Below are 20,164 nucleotides of genomic sequence, written 5' to 3'. Positions count from 1 at the left end.
TCAGCTGATCGATTCATTTGGCTACATTGCTTTCAAGGTATGTATTTTCAATGTCTTTATTTCTCAAAATTTTGTTAATTTTTTCTCGGCGTACTGAAGTGGAAGCTGCCATTTTTGTTGATAAACATAGTATGCGACCACAACCCTCTGTTGACTGGTTGTCAACTGCAATGCTCTCCGTTCTAGATTGAGCGGGAACCAGCAAAATACACATCGATACCTTGAAATGTGTGGATGTTTATACAATAGGGAGGTTTCGCAAGCGAACGGATACGCTTACACTTACGTTTAGCTATCCGTATCCGTTCTTTACTTATGTGTAGCGAGTGAGATATGCGTGTCGTCTGCAAGCTTAGCGGACAGTGAGTGGCGTATGACGTCATAACTGATGACGTATCCGTCGCACTAAACGTATCCGTTTGCATGCGAAACCTCTCTAATAATAAAAAAAACCCAATTTTGCAGAGTCACCCGAAAAAGGTGACTATTGAAAGTATGCAATACACTGATTTATGTTTACTACTTGGAAGCCTGATATAAATAATAATTGGTTAACTTTCCTACATGTATGTGAAAGTGAAATGTGTATGTACTTCCTACATACAATAAAACATGCCAAAAGCAGTGTGACTATTTCGTGCATGATTATTTCAGGTAGTGAACTGCGTGTTCCTTATGAAGCCCATAATTAACAATATCCTCTTTCCTGTATCCATACAGTTTAGGAACAACCATAGTCTGTAGTCAGGCTGCTGTGTCAGCACGTCTAAAGACCACACCCTGGACGCAAGGAACCAGACAATACAACCGAGCCAAACCCTTTTGCATGCCTTCAAGGCTTCCACGTGATATGACAAAGGCTTATGGCTAATTTGTGTGCAGACAACGATTCTCTGTCGGAAAGAACAAGCCTTATGGATTCCCACGCTGAGGCTCGCAACCCCACCCAGTCATTGGCAGCCGGAAGGCCCTCCACTGGGGTAATTTTTGGAAGCATTTTCCTTTTGTTTGTGTGTGTGCAGTGTGCATGTTTATGGTGTAAATCGAGGACACGCATGTGAAGCATCATCGAGCAGAACAGGAGTCAAATCGAGGACGACCTCGATTAGAAAACGTGTGCAAAACCAATGGGAGCTGTTGCAAAAAAAGTAAAACAAAAGATCGATGATGAGGAACAATAGAAAATCCTTGATTTACAGCCTGAACAAACGTGTGTTGGTTATGTGTCACTCTGAGGGACACAAATAAGACGTTTAAACAAGCTTAGACTGAGCTCCGTTTGGTTGTACATGTATTGTGTTGGCATGGTTGGAGTGGGGTTGACATGAATTTATGAGTGCTCCCTAACCCCTAGGGTATGGCTAGAAACCCTGCTGAACACAGCAACATGCAACACTTGTCAAAATGACAAGCATGTTAGCAAAATCCATCAGGTCAAAAATCACAATGCCCAAACTGCCTCACTCAGAGTCTGTGGTCATCAACTGCATCATGATGCAACTGTATGGCATTTTTCAATGGGACTAGCTCTCATTGTTTCAGAATTGGCCCTTTATGCACTGGCTTTGACTGTCTTGGGACAAGACGTTAATTGTATTTATTGGATACACGATCACCCCCAAAAAGCAGGTTATCACGTACCGGTATCTAATATACAACAACAACGTCTTCAGCCAAGACTGTTGCATTGATGGCTCACTGCAGCAAGGTCCCACATACTATTACACCTGATGAACTGTGTTGCGTCCGGCATGGTTAGGGTTATCCCATCTTGTCCATTGTCAGGGACAGATCTTTGTAAAGGTCTGTGTACAGTTATAACCTCTCAAGGTGACATGTTCCCATAGATCCATCTTTGATCAGGTCAAATTTTCAAAAAAATATTGCATCCTATAGTTTCAAGTTTATTTCCCCTAATGCGGCATGGAAGCATAAATTGTGATTTTGCATTGCCTGCAACATGCATAGCGTACAAATGTGCATGTACTATTGTTGCACTATCCGCATTTCTTTCAAACATAACACAATCCTCTGTCTGCCTTCGTATACATGCCAACATTTTCCATTTTGAAACTTTATGTTAACCACTGTAGCAAGTTAGCATGTGGTGGCAATTTTAATTTCAAATATAGGCCTAAAAGGCTCTCAAACATTGTTGCGGAGTATAGTAAAAAGTGGAAAAGCAGAAAACACACAAAGCTGTCCGTCCGTGAAAAAGTTTCAGAAAATGGAAGGGGAAGACACCAGCTTACACTTGGTTTGTTCATTGCAGAAACTGACATGTGTGCACTTGAATAATACAAGTACATGTACATGTACATGTATCCATTTTGCTTTCATTTCTGCTGAGGATGTGTGAACATTTTAGAACACACATTGAAAAGTTTACCCCAACTCCAATTACTTTCATGTAAGATCGATCTTGGCAAGATGGCATGTTGGGGAAAATTTGAACACAATCGATTGTAAGAAATGTACAAAGATGTATGGTTGACCCCCCAAAAGATACTTATTTTGTTGGTCGTGGACAAATAATCAAACCTCCTCCCATTGTGCAGGCATTTGACCATGATGATTGCCATTGCAATTCTTGGATGTATTTACTGACACTGGTTGTTCTCTTACAAAACAGCCTACTGGGCTAGCAGGTTCAGTTGTCACACAGATACAGGTAAATGATGCATTGGTTATGATGTTTGTGAGAAGTAAAACAGACTATAAATTGTGACTCATGGCAACCCCTTTTTATAAGCTCCCTCTATATGATGCCGTGTAAAACATGGTCTGTGTCATGCTTTCCATTCTGTACAAAATGTACAGGCTTAGTACGTGCATGGAATTTGGAAAAAACGTACTGTATTTAAGGAACAGTACAGGGCAGCGTTCCATTCTTGCAAAAGTTCCCAAGTTTGCGACCAGTTTGTGCATATATTCCAATGGAAAATCATTTGCCGACGTTGTCAAACGTTTGTGTTGTAAGTAACGCACCCAGTAGATATGTAGAAGTAGATGCAGATGTGCATGAATGTGTTTGGTGTGTACATTTGTATGTTATGCTGATTGCACCATGTGATGGGTCTTTCATTACATTCATTATCATTGTGAGCCCTTAAGCTGATAATTTTCTGACATTGAGCATGTCACCATATGCGCAATACATGTATGTCCAAAGTGATGTGATGGGTGTCACCAAATTTATTCCTTTTTGTCGGATCATATACATGTATTTTGTGTGTCTGCTTGTCTGGTGTCTGCTTGTCTGTATTCTGTAAATTTGCATGTGATTTTCCACTTAGGAATTGTCATTGCATTTGTTCTCAAATGAGGACTTTTTGTAGTTTACATGTACCCATGCATATCTGTTGTAGGTTAACGTACACAAAGTACATTTAATGCGCAGTTCCAAAGTTTGTATGTATTGTCTTATGCACAATGTACCGGTACATAAAAGGATACATGTACCTTTACTGGCCACACATGTGCCAAAAAACTGTCTTTGATTTTTAATCGACGTTTCTACGAATTAAGTTGATTCTAGAAAAACATGTTGCTTCATATTTTACTTGTGTTCATTTGCACTGTCATACACCGTACACTGTACGTTGTTACTATGAATGTCAGACAAGTCGACCGTTGAGACAACTCGACTCAGGACAAGTCGACCGTTGAGACAACTCGACCGTTGAGACAAGTCGACCGTTGAGACAACTCGACTCGGGACAACTCGACCGTTGAGACAGCGCTACTTAATGGAAATGTATACACGTGGAGCGGAAAAAGTTGCAAAAATCTGTGGCAGGCAAGTGGGCGCACAGGCCCGGCAAAAACGATGTCACCGTGCACGGTACAGCCACGTTGACCGGGGATAACGGTGCGCGCACACGCCCGGCAAAAACGATGTCACCGTGCACGGTACGGACAAGTTGACCGGCAACGGTGGGTGCAAAGGCCTGGCACAAAAACGATACCACCGTGCACGGTACGGCTACGTTGACCGGGGATGCACGCACAGGCCCAGAAAAAACGAAAGATGTGCACGGACAATCTCGCTGCGCTATATCGGCTCTGTTAGTGTTATATGCAACAAAAAAACTCAGCCGCCGTCAAAGATCCCCGGTACTATCCCCAAAACTAGGCCCAAAAACATGCGAGGCGACTTGTCTCAACGGTCGACTTGTCTCAACGGTCGACTTGTCTTTCCATTTATCGCACATACGGTCGAGTTGTCTCAATGGTCGAGTTGTCTCAACGGTCGACTCGTCCCGAGTCGAGTTGTCTCAACGGTCGACTTGTCTGACCCCCGTTACTATGTAATGCGTGTGTAAAACAAAATGAGTTTTGCTTTAAAAACCAAAAAGCCTGATACAATGGATGGCGGGTGTGCAGAGTGTGCTGTGCTGTTGCTAGATACAGACCGACATGATGTAATCTTTGCCAGGAATGGATTGGAACCCATGAGAAAGGTTTGTCTACGTGTACTCATGCCCCTACGTGTAGTCATGTCCAGTGGTAATGGACTTCGTGCACAAGTACCCCCTCAATAGTTGCATAGCATGCATAGGGAGAGTTGGGGAGACAGGGGGGGGGGGGGGTTGAATGCATTAGGACTGTCCATTTTCAAATAATTTAGTATTCGATTACTTGAAACTGTGTTGGACCGTATATTCGGATATTTTAAGCTGCCAGCTGCAACTACATGCTGCGCCCGTTAAAAGTTGACGAAGAGTGCGCTATTGAAAGTTTGTGTGCGGCAATCGATATGGGGCGCTGGAGTGTTTTGACGTATTCTATACCGGAACAAGCTTGTAAAAGGGCTTTAACCTGCTAAAAGGATGGGAACAATGAACTGGCGTTGACAAAAAATTACAGTCAACAAAAACAGTGGCACCTGACAATAAAGCGCCGCAACTTTACAATAAAATAACATTGCAGTCGTGCGTGTATGTGCATAGTTTTTTTTTCTCTCGAATATTCAAACCGGCTAAAAGCTATATGAATATTAGGTTGATGATCCAACATTCGACTATTCGGTATATTCAGGACAGTCCTACGTACATGTAGAATGCATTCCCAACACAACATGCCAGGACGATCATGCAAACCTTTGTGCACATTCATAATAAAATAAGTCATGCTTACATTGCACAATACACGCACATGCAGTGTGTCCCTGGCCCTCCTACTGGGGCTGTCGAAAGTGGTCACGAAGCGCCATCTACATGCATGTATGGAGTCCATTAGTTCAGTGAAGGTGATGTGGTTTGCATGTATGCTGTCTCAGAGTGAGTCGAGAATTTTGAAATCTGTCTGTCAGTGAATTACCGTACCAACATGCATGCATTGATGTTTTCCATGTAATACTATTCACATATATCGTGTAATGTGATGGTTGGCAGCTCCTCAGATAGCAATCTTTACTGCAGACAATGCTTGGTTCAAATTTGAATTTGGGGCTTGTCATAGTATTTGTGGACGCCATACAGAATTAACTTCATTAAGTTAAAACCCTCCTGCTGTTTGAACAGTCACAGACAGTAAAAAAAAAAATCCCATGCCATGCCTTTTAGTCCGGCTAGTCACCAACAGTCAGATCACAAGCAAGCACTGAGACTAGTCAAGAGCAGGCAAGAAGTAGGCACAGCTGGCTTATCAGTCACCTGCAGTCAAAGCATAGCTATGCATCAAGTTACATAAACAGTCACAGCCAGTCCATCCTGCTTTACATGTATGTAGGATGGGAGCTCTTAACTGTTAAAAAAACGAGTCACTTGATTGATTTTGACGGCAAGGACAACTTCGCACAGAATGTATGTTGTTTGCACAGGAGGGTTAAGAACATCGTTTGCAGATTGTTGTCTGTGAAAGGATTGCGACTTTCAAACTTGCAACCACAACTTTTGCCCACTGCTGCCCTGTAAACTTTTTATATACTCAGTGGAGAACACCGCAGATTTTTGCAAAAGTCCTTAACCCAAACAGAACTCAACCCATCAAACCCCAACAACATGTTTTGTTGGAATCTGTCAGGATGGGTACAGTACCCCTAAACTGACAGTCTTTTACATCGGTTTGGCACACCTCCAGAATCAAAATCAGAAATATGTGTGTACAGTTTCCCATATGGTGTTGGAAATTTGCCAGGATGGGTATGGTTCCAAGTAAATCATGCTAAAGTTAGGGTTAACATAGGTTTGCAACATGACATGCAGTGCATTGATGGTAGATTCCTAGGGGCTCATATCTTGAACATGACACCTAATGGATACTTCTTTTTTCATCCCGCTTCCATAGGATGGAGAGGCGACCGAAGTGAGACGCAGCCGGAATGCAGGCTCTGGGGATCAGAACAGTGAGAGGAGCCGGGGCCAGCGGCAGCGCAATGCCAGCGAGGAGGCTGAGGACGAGGAGGAGATGCTTAAATACGGAGCCAAGCACGTCATCATGCTGTTTGTTCCTGTCTCGCTGTGCATGATTGTTGTAGTGACCACCATATCTACTGTGACGTTCTACACAGCGCCTGGAGGGGGTTACCTGTGAGCTTATGTCACCACACAATTCCATCACAAGTCCATCAAAAGTTTATCGCAAGTCAATCAAAAGTTTATCACAAGTCAATCAAGAGTCAATCACAAGTCCATCACAAGTCAATCACAAGTCCATCACAAGTCCATCACAAGTCCATCACAAGTCCATCACAAGTCCATCACAAGTCCATCACAAGTCCATCAAAAGTCCATCACTAGTCCATCACAAGTCCATCACAAGTCCATCACAAGTCCATCACAAGTCCATCACAAGTCCATCACAAGTCCATCACAAGTCCATCACAACTCCATCACAACTCCATCACAAGTCCATCACAAGTCCATCACAAGTCCATCACAAGTCCATCACAAGTCCATCACAAGTCAATCAAAAGTTTATCACAAGCCAATCAAAAGTCCATCACAAGTCCATCACAAGTCCATCACAAGTCCATCACTAGTCCATCACAAGTCAATCAAAAGTCAATCAAAAGTTTATCACAAGCCAATCAAAAGTCAATCACAGGTCCATCACAAGTCCATCACAAGTCAATCAAAAGTTTATCACAAGTGCATCACAAGTCCATCAAAAGTCCATCACAAGTCCATCACAAGTCCAGAGATGCCAACATACACGATTTGGGCGTAGCATTTACGAATTTGATTCGTGAATACGACTCTACGCTTATAGTTCATTGAAATACGATTTTTATAAATTAATTGACAATTGTATTTATGTAATTGTTACATGTACAAGTTAACAGTTTATGAAGTATTACATGTAAATGGATATAGAAATGATAAATGAAATAAAATATAAATAAAAACCTTTTATTTAATTAAAAGAAGATTATGAAGACCGCCGTCAAAAGCATTGCGATCGTGGAGGTGTTTCTTACCACCACGTTCGAGCGGCGAGCTGCGACTGACTATTTGACAACCATTAGTCGATTTTCCATGGTAACCTATGCACAAGATACATATTGGGTACCAGGCAAAATCGACCAGTGGTTGACAAATAGTCGCCAGGCGAGGCGAATTCGCATATGTACATGTATACATGTATATACACATCCGCGTTAGACTCGATTGCCAGAAACCAGCCCCACTCTAGACTTGATTTCAAGTCTGAGATCGCGGTTGCGCCGCGCAATATTTTGCAAAAGTTAACTTAATACAGTACCACTGTGCTATCATTCAATATTCGCTCCATAAGCCCAAAGAGGGCGCTATTTACGATATGGTTATGGAGAACAACCATAGACCCACAATCACAGACTTGAAACCAAGTCTAGTTTTACGCATGCGGGGCGTGATTGTACCCAGTGATTTTCATTGCATATATATAATACAGAATAGTGAGCGTACGTATGGGGAACGAAGTTGCCGCACTGCTGTACGGGTACGACGTACTGTATGTAGCTACATGTAGCTGTGCACGTACTAAGCTAGCTGCATCGATTCACCATCGAAGCTTAGCCCGGGAAAGCTGGAATAATGGAGACTCCTCTGAAAAAAAAGGAGACTTTCTGAGCAGAAATACCTTCCGAGTACACAACTGAGTGGCCTGTAATCGTGCGATCTAAGCTTGACGGTTTCCATGCATTCTGTGTTCTTTGCAAGTGCGACTTCAGCGTCAGGCATGCAGGAAAGAACGACGTGGCTAAGGCCAAAAAAAAAAGTCTCCGGTTTCTGGTATGGAGCTTGCCCAAAAAGTGGTGCGGTGACGCAGCTTTTTTTTTTTTCACCTCTTTTTTTGGCTTCAAATGTCGGCTGATGACTGCAAATGGTGCCCGACTAAACTAGGTGCAAATATTATGGGAGACCAGAGAGGCCACATAAAGCTTATTCTCGATCATAACCCCATTTAAAAACACGTTAAAATTGTGCAGCAGCAGGATTCCAGTCAAACCAGTGAGTTTGGCGGTTTTGAGACATCATCTTTCATTGAAACAAAATTTTTTTCATTTTGCCGACAGGCATGGCTACAGCGACGCGCGCGCATACCAGAAACCGGAGACTTTTTTTTTTTGGCCTAAGCATATTAACACTGCAAAACACTAGTCTTACCAGACGGCTGTGGAGTCAAATTTAGCATTGACAAAAACGAAGCATTTACTTAGAAAACACTTAAAATTTTTCAGAGCAGTCTCATACTAGGGTTTGTGCACAGGGTGTTGTAACGAGTTCCACTCGGAAGTAAAAAAAAAAATCACTTTTGATGACACACCCCCTCAAAAATCTTGCCTCCAAGCTGAAAACACAAGCAAATTTGATTTAAACAGTCGGGGAAAAATGGCCCTGAAATGCCTCAGATTTCACCACAGAGCATCTGGAGTCCAAATTCGTTTTCTTAACTGCTATTTTTCTAGCAATACAAAAGTTATTCACTTCTGAATGAGACATCGATCGAAAAAATAATCGGCCCATGTTTAATTATTGAATTATTACTTTACAATTGCTAATTATTGGCTGCCAGACAGTACTTCCATTCTCGCGGGGTAGGCTGGTTCCGGCCCCACAATCGGTATCGATAATGTACGTACCGGGAGCCAGTCTGCTCGCAAAGTGGATCTATTTGTGCATAAAATGAAAAACCCTTTTCAGAGGGTTGCAGAATGCAGATGGAAAAAGGAGATTTTGGTTGGAATACAACATAAGGCCAAAAAAATAATAGTTCTGCTTCCGGTTTCCCTACCTACCCTATTCTGACAGCCCTTACCCTAATTTTTTTATGGGAAAAATGAGGGGAAAAAACACCCAAAATCATCAATTTCTACCTTTTACCCTCATATGATCGTACACAAAAAAAATTGGCAAAAATAATTTTTCCCTACCTACCTACCTACCTACCCTATTTTCAAATGCCATGTAATCGGAAGCAGAACTATTATTTTTATTTGGCCTGAGTTAAAAATTTAAAAACATCAAATTTGTTGACGAACACAGGGAATACAACTTTAACATTGCCTGACATTTTCTTTTCTGGAGATCCAAGAACAATTACTTGCACATTACCTTGTTTGACAAGATTTGTATGTGGCTCCGAAAACTAGCTGGTTATATCACCATTTTGTGTGGTATTCCTACATCTAAACATTTTGATGTGAAATGTGCATTACCCACAATGTGCCAAATGAAAATAACTAAGCAAAATTGTGATTAAACAAGCAACTTTTTTTCCGAGCCGCATACATATCCTGTAGACGTACCACTTCTGATGGTCCCTATTATTTTGTTAAAGACTGATATAAGATCAACACTGTAACACATCGATGTATCCTGCCAATGCTGATTGAGTTGCTTTGTCCCATACAGAACCTCAAAAAGAAACAAACTGCAGGAAAGTTTAGTGTTAAATTTTTGTTTGTTCTCTGCTTGTTGCATTTACACAGTGTGTACACGCCATTCCATGAAGACCAAGGTGGAGCAGGGACCAAAGCCTGGAACGCTGTCGTCAACGCCCTCATCATTATTGCCATTGTCTTGGCATTGACTGTCGTGCTGGTTATGCTCTATAAGTACAGATGCTACAAGGTACGATGTTACCCGCAGCAGCAGTCAAGTCCATCACTTGTCAAATCACAAGTCAATGTCAAGTGGGGTTTCAAGTAGCAGGGATTGTATTTGTCACAGTTCATTTCTATATGTACATGTACTTGTACATTTATATGTACATGTGCATGTACATGTGCATGTACATGTGCATGTGCATGTGCATGTACATGTGCATGTGCATGTGCATGAACATGTGCATGAACATGTGCATGTACATGTGCATGTTCATGTGCATGTACATGTACATGTACATGTACATGTACATGCACATGAACATGAACATGCACATGAACATGCACATGAACATGCACATGAACATGCACATGAACATGCACATGAACATGCACATGTACCTGTACATGTACATACAGATACCGCAAATAAAGAAAGTCCACCTTCATTGGAGGGGTCATAATTTTGAATTTATATGGACCTTTGGAAAATTTTGTTAGCTTCATCTTGATACCCCGTTTGCTACCAAAGACTGTGAATTGACAAAGATTGACAACGGTGTATGAAAAATGATGCAGTTTGGAAAGTTGCAAATTTAAAGATTACGGGCAGAGAAATTGCTAAACATAACCACGCATGTCCGTAATGGGTCCCTATGGACGGCACAGTGCCCGAACAAAGCGCAGATAATTCAAATAACGTGCTCCCATGCATGCAAGCACTGTGCGATCGGTATCCCCTGCCGTTCATTTCGGGCAGTGTGACATTGCCATGCAGCAATTTCCATTGGCGTAATCTTTAAATTTGCAACTTTTCTAACTGCATCATTTTTCATAAATCGTTATCCATGTTGGACAATTTACAGTCTTTGGTAGCTAAAAACATTCTCCAATGGTCTATATAAATGACACTATCATAAGACGAGCAGATTTTAAATTTTGACCCTTCAAACGATTGTGGACTTTCTTTTTTTTGCGGTGTTTAGCAACATAAAGAGACTTGACTTGCTTAAGAATGAATGACTTGAGATTGGCTTGATTACAAGTTTTCAAGCAAGGCACTTAACCATTATTGCTTCGTCCTTTGGATGGGACGTGAAGCCGTAGGTCCCGTGTGTTGTGTAATGCACGTTAAAGAACCCAGTACACTTATCGCTAAGAGAAGGGGTTCGCCCCGGTGTTTCTGGCAGTGCAATTATCTTCAGGCATGAAGTCTGCACTTGTAAGGAAGAAAAAGAAAAAGAAGAAAATCCGCAATTGGTGTAAAAATAACAAAGCACTGTTTTCAGGACTGTTACTTCCAATCCTGTTGTCACTTTTTGTATTTTTTTTATATAAATTTATGTTGTGCTAAAGTAATCACTCGGGGTCTACTATGCCACATTATTGTTTTTGTCTCAATATTGGGTTGTGCCCTTAACCAACGTATTTTATAAACACTGTATACTCTGTGTTGTCCGGAGTGATTGTGAGAAAAATTCATAGATTATGGTTTATCATCACCCGATGAATGTTTTTTTTGTGGTAACCGTTGCTGTATCAGATTCGAACCGGCTAGCTGACCCCAGCAAGCTCGGTGGTCGAGTGGTAAGAGGTATGCGCTAGTATGCAGGAAGTCGTTGGTTCAAATCCCACCTGAGTAGTTTTCTCACAATTCGTGAATTTTTCTCACAATCATGGATTGCCTTGAGCGCATCCAATATCGTGCTGCCCGCTTCATCACTGGCGACTATAGGGGTGCATACCGGTAAATCGATCCGCCAAGCTCATGAATAAAAGTTATACCCTCAAAATATTCTATATTAGAGAGTTCTGAGCGCCGTAAAATTGGGGAATTGAAGAGATATGGTAGTGAACCTCTGGCCCGGACTTGGGGCTTTCAATTCTGAGCATTTTGGATGCTATTGGGCTCGAAAGTGGCGCTATTTTGCCATGTTGTGGAGGGATCGTTTTTCAAGATGGCTACTTTTCCGCTTTGGGGAAAATAGGGGTCGTCTTCTTTGCGTGAAAATATCTCGAAAAGTCAATGGTCAACCCACCATAAATTGAAAAGAAAATGAAAGATGACACATTGATCATCATTTTTCTGTGCAGCTTGAATACCTGTGAGAGTTTTGAGTATTTTTAAAAGAATTTTGAAGTATGGGCATTTAGCACTAGTGTCTATGGGAGTTTATTTGCAGGTATGCACCCTATAGATCACGGCAAACAGGATGTATTACTAAAATGCTGCAAACCCTGAAATTACCATCCGTTCAGGAAAGACAAAAACATCTACATGTACGCCTGATACTCCTTTACAAAGTAGTTGCAAGGCTGGTACCGGCCATCCCCTCACATCTATACCTAATACCCAGGAAACAAGGCAGAAAAATTCGGCCAAGAAAGATTGACGGTACATCCTCATCGAATACCATTGAAAGTTCCATCGCCATAAACTCCAAGTGCTTCAAAGTATCCTGGTGCAACACAGATCAACTTAAAAACTCATTCTTTAACAAATCAATTATTGACTGGAACCATCTTGAGGAAAACCTTGTTCAAGCCGACTCGGTCAAGAGGTTTAAAATTCTCCTCGGCCATGGACCTCACTCAGTGTAACATCCCAGCGTACACCCTCTCTCTCCGTTGCGTTAATGCCTGAATAGGTTTCTGCAACGTACCCATACAGATACAGAATCACTTGGGACAACACTGAGTATACAACGTTTATAAGATGCGTCAGTGAAGGGCAAAATCCAGTTTTGAGTTCACATCACTCGCAAATTACATCTTACGAGTATTTTGTCTTCCTGTAGGTGATCCATGGCTGGCTGATATTGTCGTCCTTGTTGCTGCTGTTTTTCTTTGCTTTCTTATATCTCCAGTAAGTTTTTCCTCATCTCAAGAAATTTGGAATTTTAACAAATCCAAGGTGTCAAGTTGGCCTAGTCAGTGGTACTCTCCTTAGGCACACATGTGGATTAGGATTTCAGTCCCTGCTGAATTCTTTGATAGTCACTGATTGTTCTTTCAATATGGTTCAACTGTTTCTCCAATAAGTTCTTCAAAATATTTCTCTTTTAAATTTCTTCTAGCAGTTAAACAACTGTGCCGCACATATGTGCACATTTGTATGTATTTTTCCCACCTGAAAGAATTATATGAATTTAAGTAAATGAACTGATGAAATGTCTGACTGCACTGAAGCAGATCCTCTATCATGTACCTGGACAAGATTTATGAAGGAAAATCGAGAGGATCTGAAAAAAAAATATCCTCTGCTCCCCACCCATTAACATCTGGTTCACAAAGATCAACTTTGGTCGGTCAGTTTCTTATGTCTGCCCATGCCGACATCTCTATGGACAAAACTGGCTTGAACTCATGCTTAAAATACATACTACACTTAGGTCGAAATTAAACTATACAAGTCACCAGCATGGAAGTGTCACTGAATGGGATAGCGCCATCATTTTTCATTACCATAGAATCAATATAGGTAATGAGAAGAATAGATTCTGCGTAGGGAAATGGAGAGGTTTTCCCCCTACATTTCTGATACATTACGGGAACCCATTTGGCCTTGTAAACGGCAAGCTGGCCGTTGTCGTTGCACAGTTTCATGGTGTTCATATATCGTTGTGTCCGTGCAACAAGGTAGTATCTCCTAAAATGACGTGTGACGTCATGTACATAAAACGCGAGTTTTCAATGTCAAAAGGTCGTATCTCACTAAAAATAACCCGGATGTACACACAAAGTCAATGGACGTCGCGACACGCCAGATACGACCTTGTTGCATGGAGCGCATACGCGCGAGATATGACTATGTTGCAGAATCGAGTTATGACCTTATTGCACTGATGCGACGATATGCACTTCCATGTTGCAAAGTTAATCTCAGGTGTACACATTCCTGCAAAAACAGAAGTGTAATTTTGATCATTTATTTTCCATACGCATCACCCGCCAGAGAGCTGATGCTAACGTACAATGTGCCCCTGGATTACTTCACCGCCTGCCTGGTCATGTGGAACTTTGGCGTGGTAGGAATGATTTGTATCCATTGGAAGGGACCACTGCGGCTCCAGCAGATCTATCTTATCGTCATATCCGCCCTGCTTGCCTTAACCTTCATCAAGTACCTACCTGAGTGGACACTGTGGACTATACTGGCAGCCATTGCTATATATGGTGAGTTTAGTACTGTTGCCTTCTGTGTACATGTAGTCCAACTGCAGAGCTGGTAAAAAAAAAAGTAAAGGGGACGAACCTGTGTTCACAGGAACGGAGTGCCCATCTCTCTTTCATTAATGATTGGGCCAGACTCGTACTGCTGTGGGGGGGATCGCCACACCTCCTCCACAGCGAGTCTGTTACCTTCCCAGCATTGAATAATGCCGGTATCCATTTAGCACCTGGGTCGAGAGGATAATTGAGGTGAAGCGCCTTACTCAAGGGCACAACACGCATGGCCACGGCAGGGCTCGATCCCACTACCTCACGATCGCGAATCCTGTGCTCTACCGCTAGACCACACATGCCCACCAACTGCAGAGCACCGCGCCAAGTTGTGCACACCTGTATGGGTTGACCCTGTGTCGGAGGTCATGAGGCAACAGTTTGTTGGTCATTTCCAGACTGTATCTGTAAGAGTGCTATACGCCTCTGTACCGATGACTTTGTTTACATGTGTGTTTTCTTATGGGAGCTTGGTGGGGACGACGGTTTTGTGGCCCCATAGAAAAGCGTACACGTTAACAAAGTGTGACGTCATCAGTACAGAGGCTTATTGAGGCTGTGATCAGTATATGCTGCCTGCTACAGTGTGATATGTATAGATTCATAACTCCAGCTATTACTACCCTCTAAAGCCAGGTCAAAAAAGTTAACTAAACTTTTCAAAACCATTTTCTTCTGACAAACACTCTTAGTCAAACTACTTCATGGTAATAAGATGGATTTTTTTATGTTTAGCTCGGTCGTCGAGTGGTAAGACATCTGCACTAGAAAGCAGGAGGTTGTGGGTTCGAGTCCCACCCGAGTGATTTTTTTCCAACTTTCACTCGGGAGGTAACACACTGAGTATACAGTGTTTAAACGTCAGTGAAGGGCAAAACCTTATTTGATTTACTTCATGGTTAATATTCATTCTTGTTGAATGGCTTCTCTTTTACTGACTGGTTCCATCATGTCAGTATCAGTCCCTCGTAGTTCAAATTTTGGCTGGTACCAGAGGGCCATCCGATTGTCCCCCGTACCTATCTTATTGACTGTCACTTGTGAGCCGGGCAGTGCTATCCTATAGGGTCACCTTGCAACCCCAACGAATGAGCTAAATCCGGCCCATTGTGTAGACCAGATGCATGAAAAGACTTCCAGTGAACAGCTATTTTGAGTCAATCGAATAGAATGCCGTGACGAGCCTAATACTAAGCAGAAAGCCTGCTTAGTCTTGCGATAAATTGTGTCAAGTTGTTGAAAAATTAACCACTGAAGATGAGGGGTCGAAACCCTGGTATGTTCTGTCCCCAACTGCACACAATTTTGCATGGCCCAGCTTACAGATGCATATCAAAAATATTAAATGAAATATCAATTTGTAAGTGTAATTTTCTTTTCTTTATTTGCAGACCTGTTTGCCGTCCTGGCGCCCAAGGGGCCGTTGAGGGTTTTGGTGGAGACAGCTCAGGAGAGGAATGAGCCTATATTCCCTGCTCTCATTTACTCGTGTAAGTAGTTACTTGGTAGGAATTCTTCAAACTTCCAATTTGGATGCATGTCGTAACGTTTGACGGTAGAACGTGATCAGTACTATTTCAGTTCAGGAGAAACAAAATTTGTAAATGTCAAATTTTATCGACTGTGAATCCAGGCCTACTCTGGTCAAGCAATGAGATGTCCGCACTAATAATCCTAACCCTGATCACCCAAAATCCATATCCTAAAAAAAATTTGTGTAGAGTTTGTCAAGGATTTTTCGTGATTGAGGAAGGTAACTTGTAGCTTATTTAATGGGACACAGTGTTTTCTGAAAGTTTAGTTCTAGAGAAAGTGTTTAGTTAGCTCGTGTGTAGTGGTGAATTTTTGATGATTAAGGAGGGTTTCAAGCAAACAAAAACTAACTTCTGTGGAGTTTGGGTTAAGTGCATGTAGGTGGTGTAAGTTTGGAAAGCCCTAAGCAAACGGTGCCTTTATCATTACATTTGTGGGGAGCAAAACCAGGTAATATAATCGAAATTGTTGCTGTTAAGGAGTTTAAATGGCTCTTCTGAGTTTTGTGGGTCCCAAAATATGTTCAAATGAAGGATACCCAGCGCCCCAATCCTTCAAAATCGTCAAGACAGTCCTGCCTGTCAAAATGCATTCATCCTCAATCCTCCAAAAAAAAAATCATCCACCTCTTCAAACACTATTCATCCTCAATCCTCCAAAATCCTCAAAACTGCCAGGAGGATTTTGTAGGATTGAGGTTGGTTAGGGTCAATGATAATAATGTAGTTAACAATTATTACCCCTGTTCATTAGGCCTTGAGACCATTTTTCTGCAGCAGCTTGAGATCTGCACAATGTGGTCTCTGCCGACACAAGTACACATTGTTATACTCCTGGTTGAAGGGAGGCAATTGTAGTAAAGTGCCTTGCCCAAGAACATAGGCACCATGTTCCTCATCAGGGTTTGCATCGGCAAACCATCTTACATAAGTCAGACACTCAGTAATCATTGCACCAGAGTGCTCTAGAATGTCACTTATCTTTTCATAAGTGCTTCAATTTCTTTGTTGACCCTAACTTCCCAGCATAATTTACTAGGAACCATACCCATCCAGGCAAATTCCAACACCCACATGGGAAATCGTACACACACTGTTGGACTTAGTTTCTGGAGGTATGCCAAACCCAAATTTAAAAGACCATCAGTTCAGGGGTACTGTACCTATCCCAACAGATTTCAACAAATACCTGCTGGGTGGACTTTGATGGGTTGAGTTCGGTTAGGGTTAATCACAAGTTTCTTTTATGTACTGCAGCAACCATGGCTTGGATGGTTGGAATGGCAAACAATGATCCCAACAAGCCCAGATCGGACGGGTGTGAAAACCCAGGCCTGGAAGAATCAACAGGTAACATCAGTTTCTTGGATTTTGAAACAAAAATTCTGTTGTCTCAGGGATCAGAACATTATTGAAGTTGTAGATGAAGCTGAAAATAAATATGAACCTTAAGACCAAGTGTTGCATAAAAAAACTGCCAGTGTCTATAACAAATAACACAAAGAATGTGTACACACCAAGAACAACTTGTTGGACCAAATCGTATTGCATTCTTTCTAAAGTAAACTCGTCTTAGGAGTCTAGTGTATTTGAAGCATGTTGAAATTCAACCGTGCTGTAGTTCATTGATGAGCATGGTTGAAAACAAAAAAGACCCGCCCAGGATTGTATTTCGGATCTTTGCCGGGTAAAATGAACTTTTTTGGGTCTAAGCTGACTGAAACCTTGGAGGTAAATTTGTCCCATCCAAAGGCTCATCCTGTGAATTCTTATGTTTTGTTCTTGTCTTGGTTTGTTTATTTGATAATGAAGAATCAGGCGCAGGCAACACAGAACCGGACGAGGAGGAAACTGCAGGAGGTTTTGACGTTGAATTCCGCCAGCGGCAAGACCGGGACCTGCAGAGAGATTTGAGCAACTCCGAAGAGGCTCGCGCCGCTGTGAACGCCCTGCGCCAGGCCCCTGAGAGGAGTCAGAGGAGGCAGCAGACCGAAGATGATGAGGACGACGAAGAACGTAAGTTGCTGAAAAGTGGACAAAGATGGAATTCCCCATGTGGACCAGAATGTAGCCGAAGGTCGCCCTCTGGTTGACGTTGTGACGACACAGAAAAGTCGGCAACTGACTTGACAAGATCAAGCTGCGTCTGAGCTGCGAGCGTCCTGAACATTTTTTTTTCAATCTAAGTACAATTGCGACATTATTATTGACAATCGGCATCAGTCAGCACTGAAATAAAATCGACAGTCCCAAAAGTAGAAAAATATCAACTGCAAAGGAACGTGTTCCAGAGAGGCGCAAATCAATAGCAGTCGGCCTGTATGAAGTTAGGACATTCTGCGCGCATCCGGATTATTTAATTAAATTGTGTAGATCGTTTGATGGGAGGAGAAAACAGGACTCGAAGAATTGTTGAAGTACCAAAAGAAAAGCTCTAGCAGAGCTTCCGGAGGCGCGTAGTAAAATGTATTAATGTAATAATACAATAAATATTACAATTTTCAATCTTTTAGATAGAAAATCTCGGTGAAATACACAGTTTTAAACACCATCCATTGTCAACATATGTGCCGCCATTTTGAACAAGTCACGTTATAACGTCTGCATAACTTTATTCGTGTCTTGGTTGACCTGAGCATGGTTGCGGACTTGCGGTTCTTCTGTGGCGAGATACTGCTTACTCCAGGATAATCACACTATTACTCAGTTTTGTGAACTGAACATAAATGTTGTGCTTGATGCTGATGGTTCTGTTGCGGCGTAAGCAAATCGCAGGGCGACTTAATAGACGAGTCAAATCCCTTGTTACATGTCTGTCAGCCTCAAGTCACAATGTGTTTAATTTTTTTGTGTTTAGGTGGTGTGAAACTAGGTTTGGGAGATTTCATTTTCTACAGTGTCTTAGTCGGCAAGGCTTCAGCTCAGGGGGACTGGACCACCACAGTCGCTTGCTTTGTAGCCATTCTTATCGTAAGTACACATGCGCATTATTTAAATTAGTATCCGGGGCACACCTTGGAGTATTGAAACATATGAGGTTTCGGCAAGAAATATCGTACAAATACTGTTGAAATCACTCTTGCAAATCAGTATTTTGTGGAGTTTGGCTATATATCAGAAGTTGGCTGGGAAATTTTGCCTTTCGAAAATTTTGAAATTTTCGGCAAAAATAAACCCGGCGCGAAGTGGTTAAGAGACCTCCAACCTTGTCTTTGTAACCATTGAGGGGGTGCTTGTTCAAAGTGCATGGAGTCCACTGACCATTACTCTTCATCGTCATTAGTGTTCTGTTGTTTGCATCTATTTACAGGGACTCTGTCTGACCCTGATCCTGCTGGCCATCTTCAAGAAAGCCCTCCCTGCTCTACCCATCTCCATCTGCTTCGGTCTGGTCTTCTACTTCTGCACCAGCCTTCTAGTGTTCCCCTTCACCGACTCCCTGGCCAGCAGCCAGGTCTTCGTATAGTACCGCCTCTTTCCTCACAATCACAAGTGGAGCATTTGGCTGGGCTTTGTGTCGCATCTGTCTTGCTTGATACTTTTTCTTTTCAAATGTGTGAGGCGTTTTGGCAAAATGAGACAGAACTGGGCAGAGGTCAAATTGAGGGTTTGTGGGTATTAGAAAAGAGCATGTAATTCTCCTTACAATACCGTTTGTCGCACTACAGTCGGACATTCCATTGACAAGTTATGGCTGTTTACAGTTTGAATTTAACGAAATACTGAGAAAAAGACCTTTAAAGTTTCAAGTTTTGTTCTTGGGAAAATGAAAGATGCAAGTTGTTTTCGTTAAAACCCCTTTATGCCACTTGTTTATACTATTTCTTGAATACGTGTGTGGTAGACATATCAAAGATTACAAATATCAATCAATCTGAAAAAAAAAAAAATCACCCCCATTCGGTTTTTGCATTTTTTCAAGTTCAGCCTCTGCCCAGTTCCATCTAATTTTGCCAGAATACGGTACCTCACATATTATCTTGTGCCCTTTTTTTCTTATTTCCCAAATTTGTGTATGGACATTGAGCTGGTTTGGCTTAATGACTGTGGTAGAAAAGTAGTTTCTTACCGCACAATTCGGGCAATTCACAGTGCAGTGCGCCACCATGGGTTTGACACCGAGAGTCAATTTTTCAAGTTCACGGTCGACAAAACATGGCCCAATCGAATGAGTGTCAGTAGACAACTTGAGCTAATTTGTTATAGATTAGGGGCATAGTGTTCTGCCGCCTTACAAAAAAACACCATATTGATAACAAGAAAAGAAATGGGCAAACAGATACTCGAATCATACGCTTACAAAACCACTGACTGGAATAACTAACAATTTCAAATGTCCTGCGCTGCGAATTTGTCGACCATCTCCCAAACTCTT

The 20,164-nt window shown here is 42.0% G+C and overlaps 1 protein-coding gene across 2 annotated transcripts; it reads left to right on the top strand.

Moving 5' to 3' along the window:
- Positions 1 to 725: 725 nt before the first annotated feature.
- Positions 726 to 19,341, top strand: LOC119743035 (presenilin-1-like). Of its 2 annotated transcripts, none has more exons than XM_038219352.1 (10): positions 726 to 980; positions 6,292 to 6,533; positions 9,920 to 10,061; positions 12,832 to 12,899; positions 13,989 to 14,209; positions 15,649 to 15,747; positions 17,047 to 17,139; positions 17,602 to 17,805; positions 18,647 to 18,759; positions 19,100 to 19,255. In XM_038219352.1, exons 1-10 carry the CDS (start codon positions 864 to 866, stop codon positions 19,253 to 19,255), a joined length of 1,455 nt encoding a protein of 484 aa, XP_038075280.1. In that variant the 5' UTR covers positions 726 to 863. The 2 variants fall into 2 exon arrangements, with proteins under 2 accessions (XP_038075280.1, XP_038075279.1); XM_038219351.1 differs by lacking the exon at positions 726 to 980 and adding an exon at positions 4,353 to 4,463 and having other exon boundaries at positions 19,100 to 19,341.
- The last annotated feature ends 823 nt before the right edge of the window (positions 19,342 to 20,164 follow it).

This window comes from Patiria miniata, unplaced genomic scaffold (assembly GCF_015706575.1).
Source record: "Patiria miniata isolate m_02_andy unplaced genomic scaffold, ASM1570657v1 HiC_scaffold_6, whole genome shotgun sequence".
Classification (NCBI taxonomy): domain Eukaryota; kingdom Metazoa; phylum Echinodermata; class Asteroidea; order Valvatida; family Asterinidae; genus Patiria; species Patiria miniata.
The sequence above is the reverse complement of the archived record's forward strand: the minus strand, read 5'-3'. Positions and strand labels throughout refer to the sequence as shown.

Excerpts from the sequence above, each read along its gene's own strand:
- LOC119743035 (XM_038219352.1), top strand. The coding sequence starts at position 864 with ATGGCTAATTTGTGTGCAGACAACGATTCTCTGTCGGAAAGAACAAGC. Across the intron at positions 12,900-13,988 it reads TTTGCTTTCTTATATCTCCA|AGAGCTGATGCTAACGTACA; the intron begins GTAAGTTTTTCC and ends ATCACCCGCCAG. Across the intron at positions 17,806-18,646 it reads TGATGAGGACGACGAAGAAC|GTGGTGTGAAACTAGGTTTG; the intron begins GTAAGTTGCTGA and ends TTTTGTGTTTAG.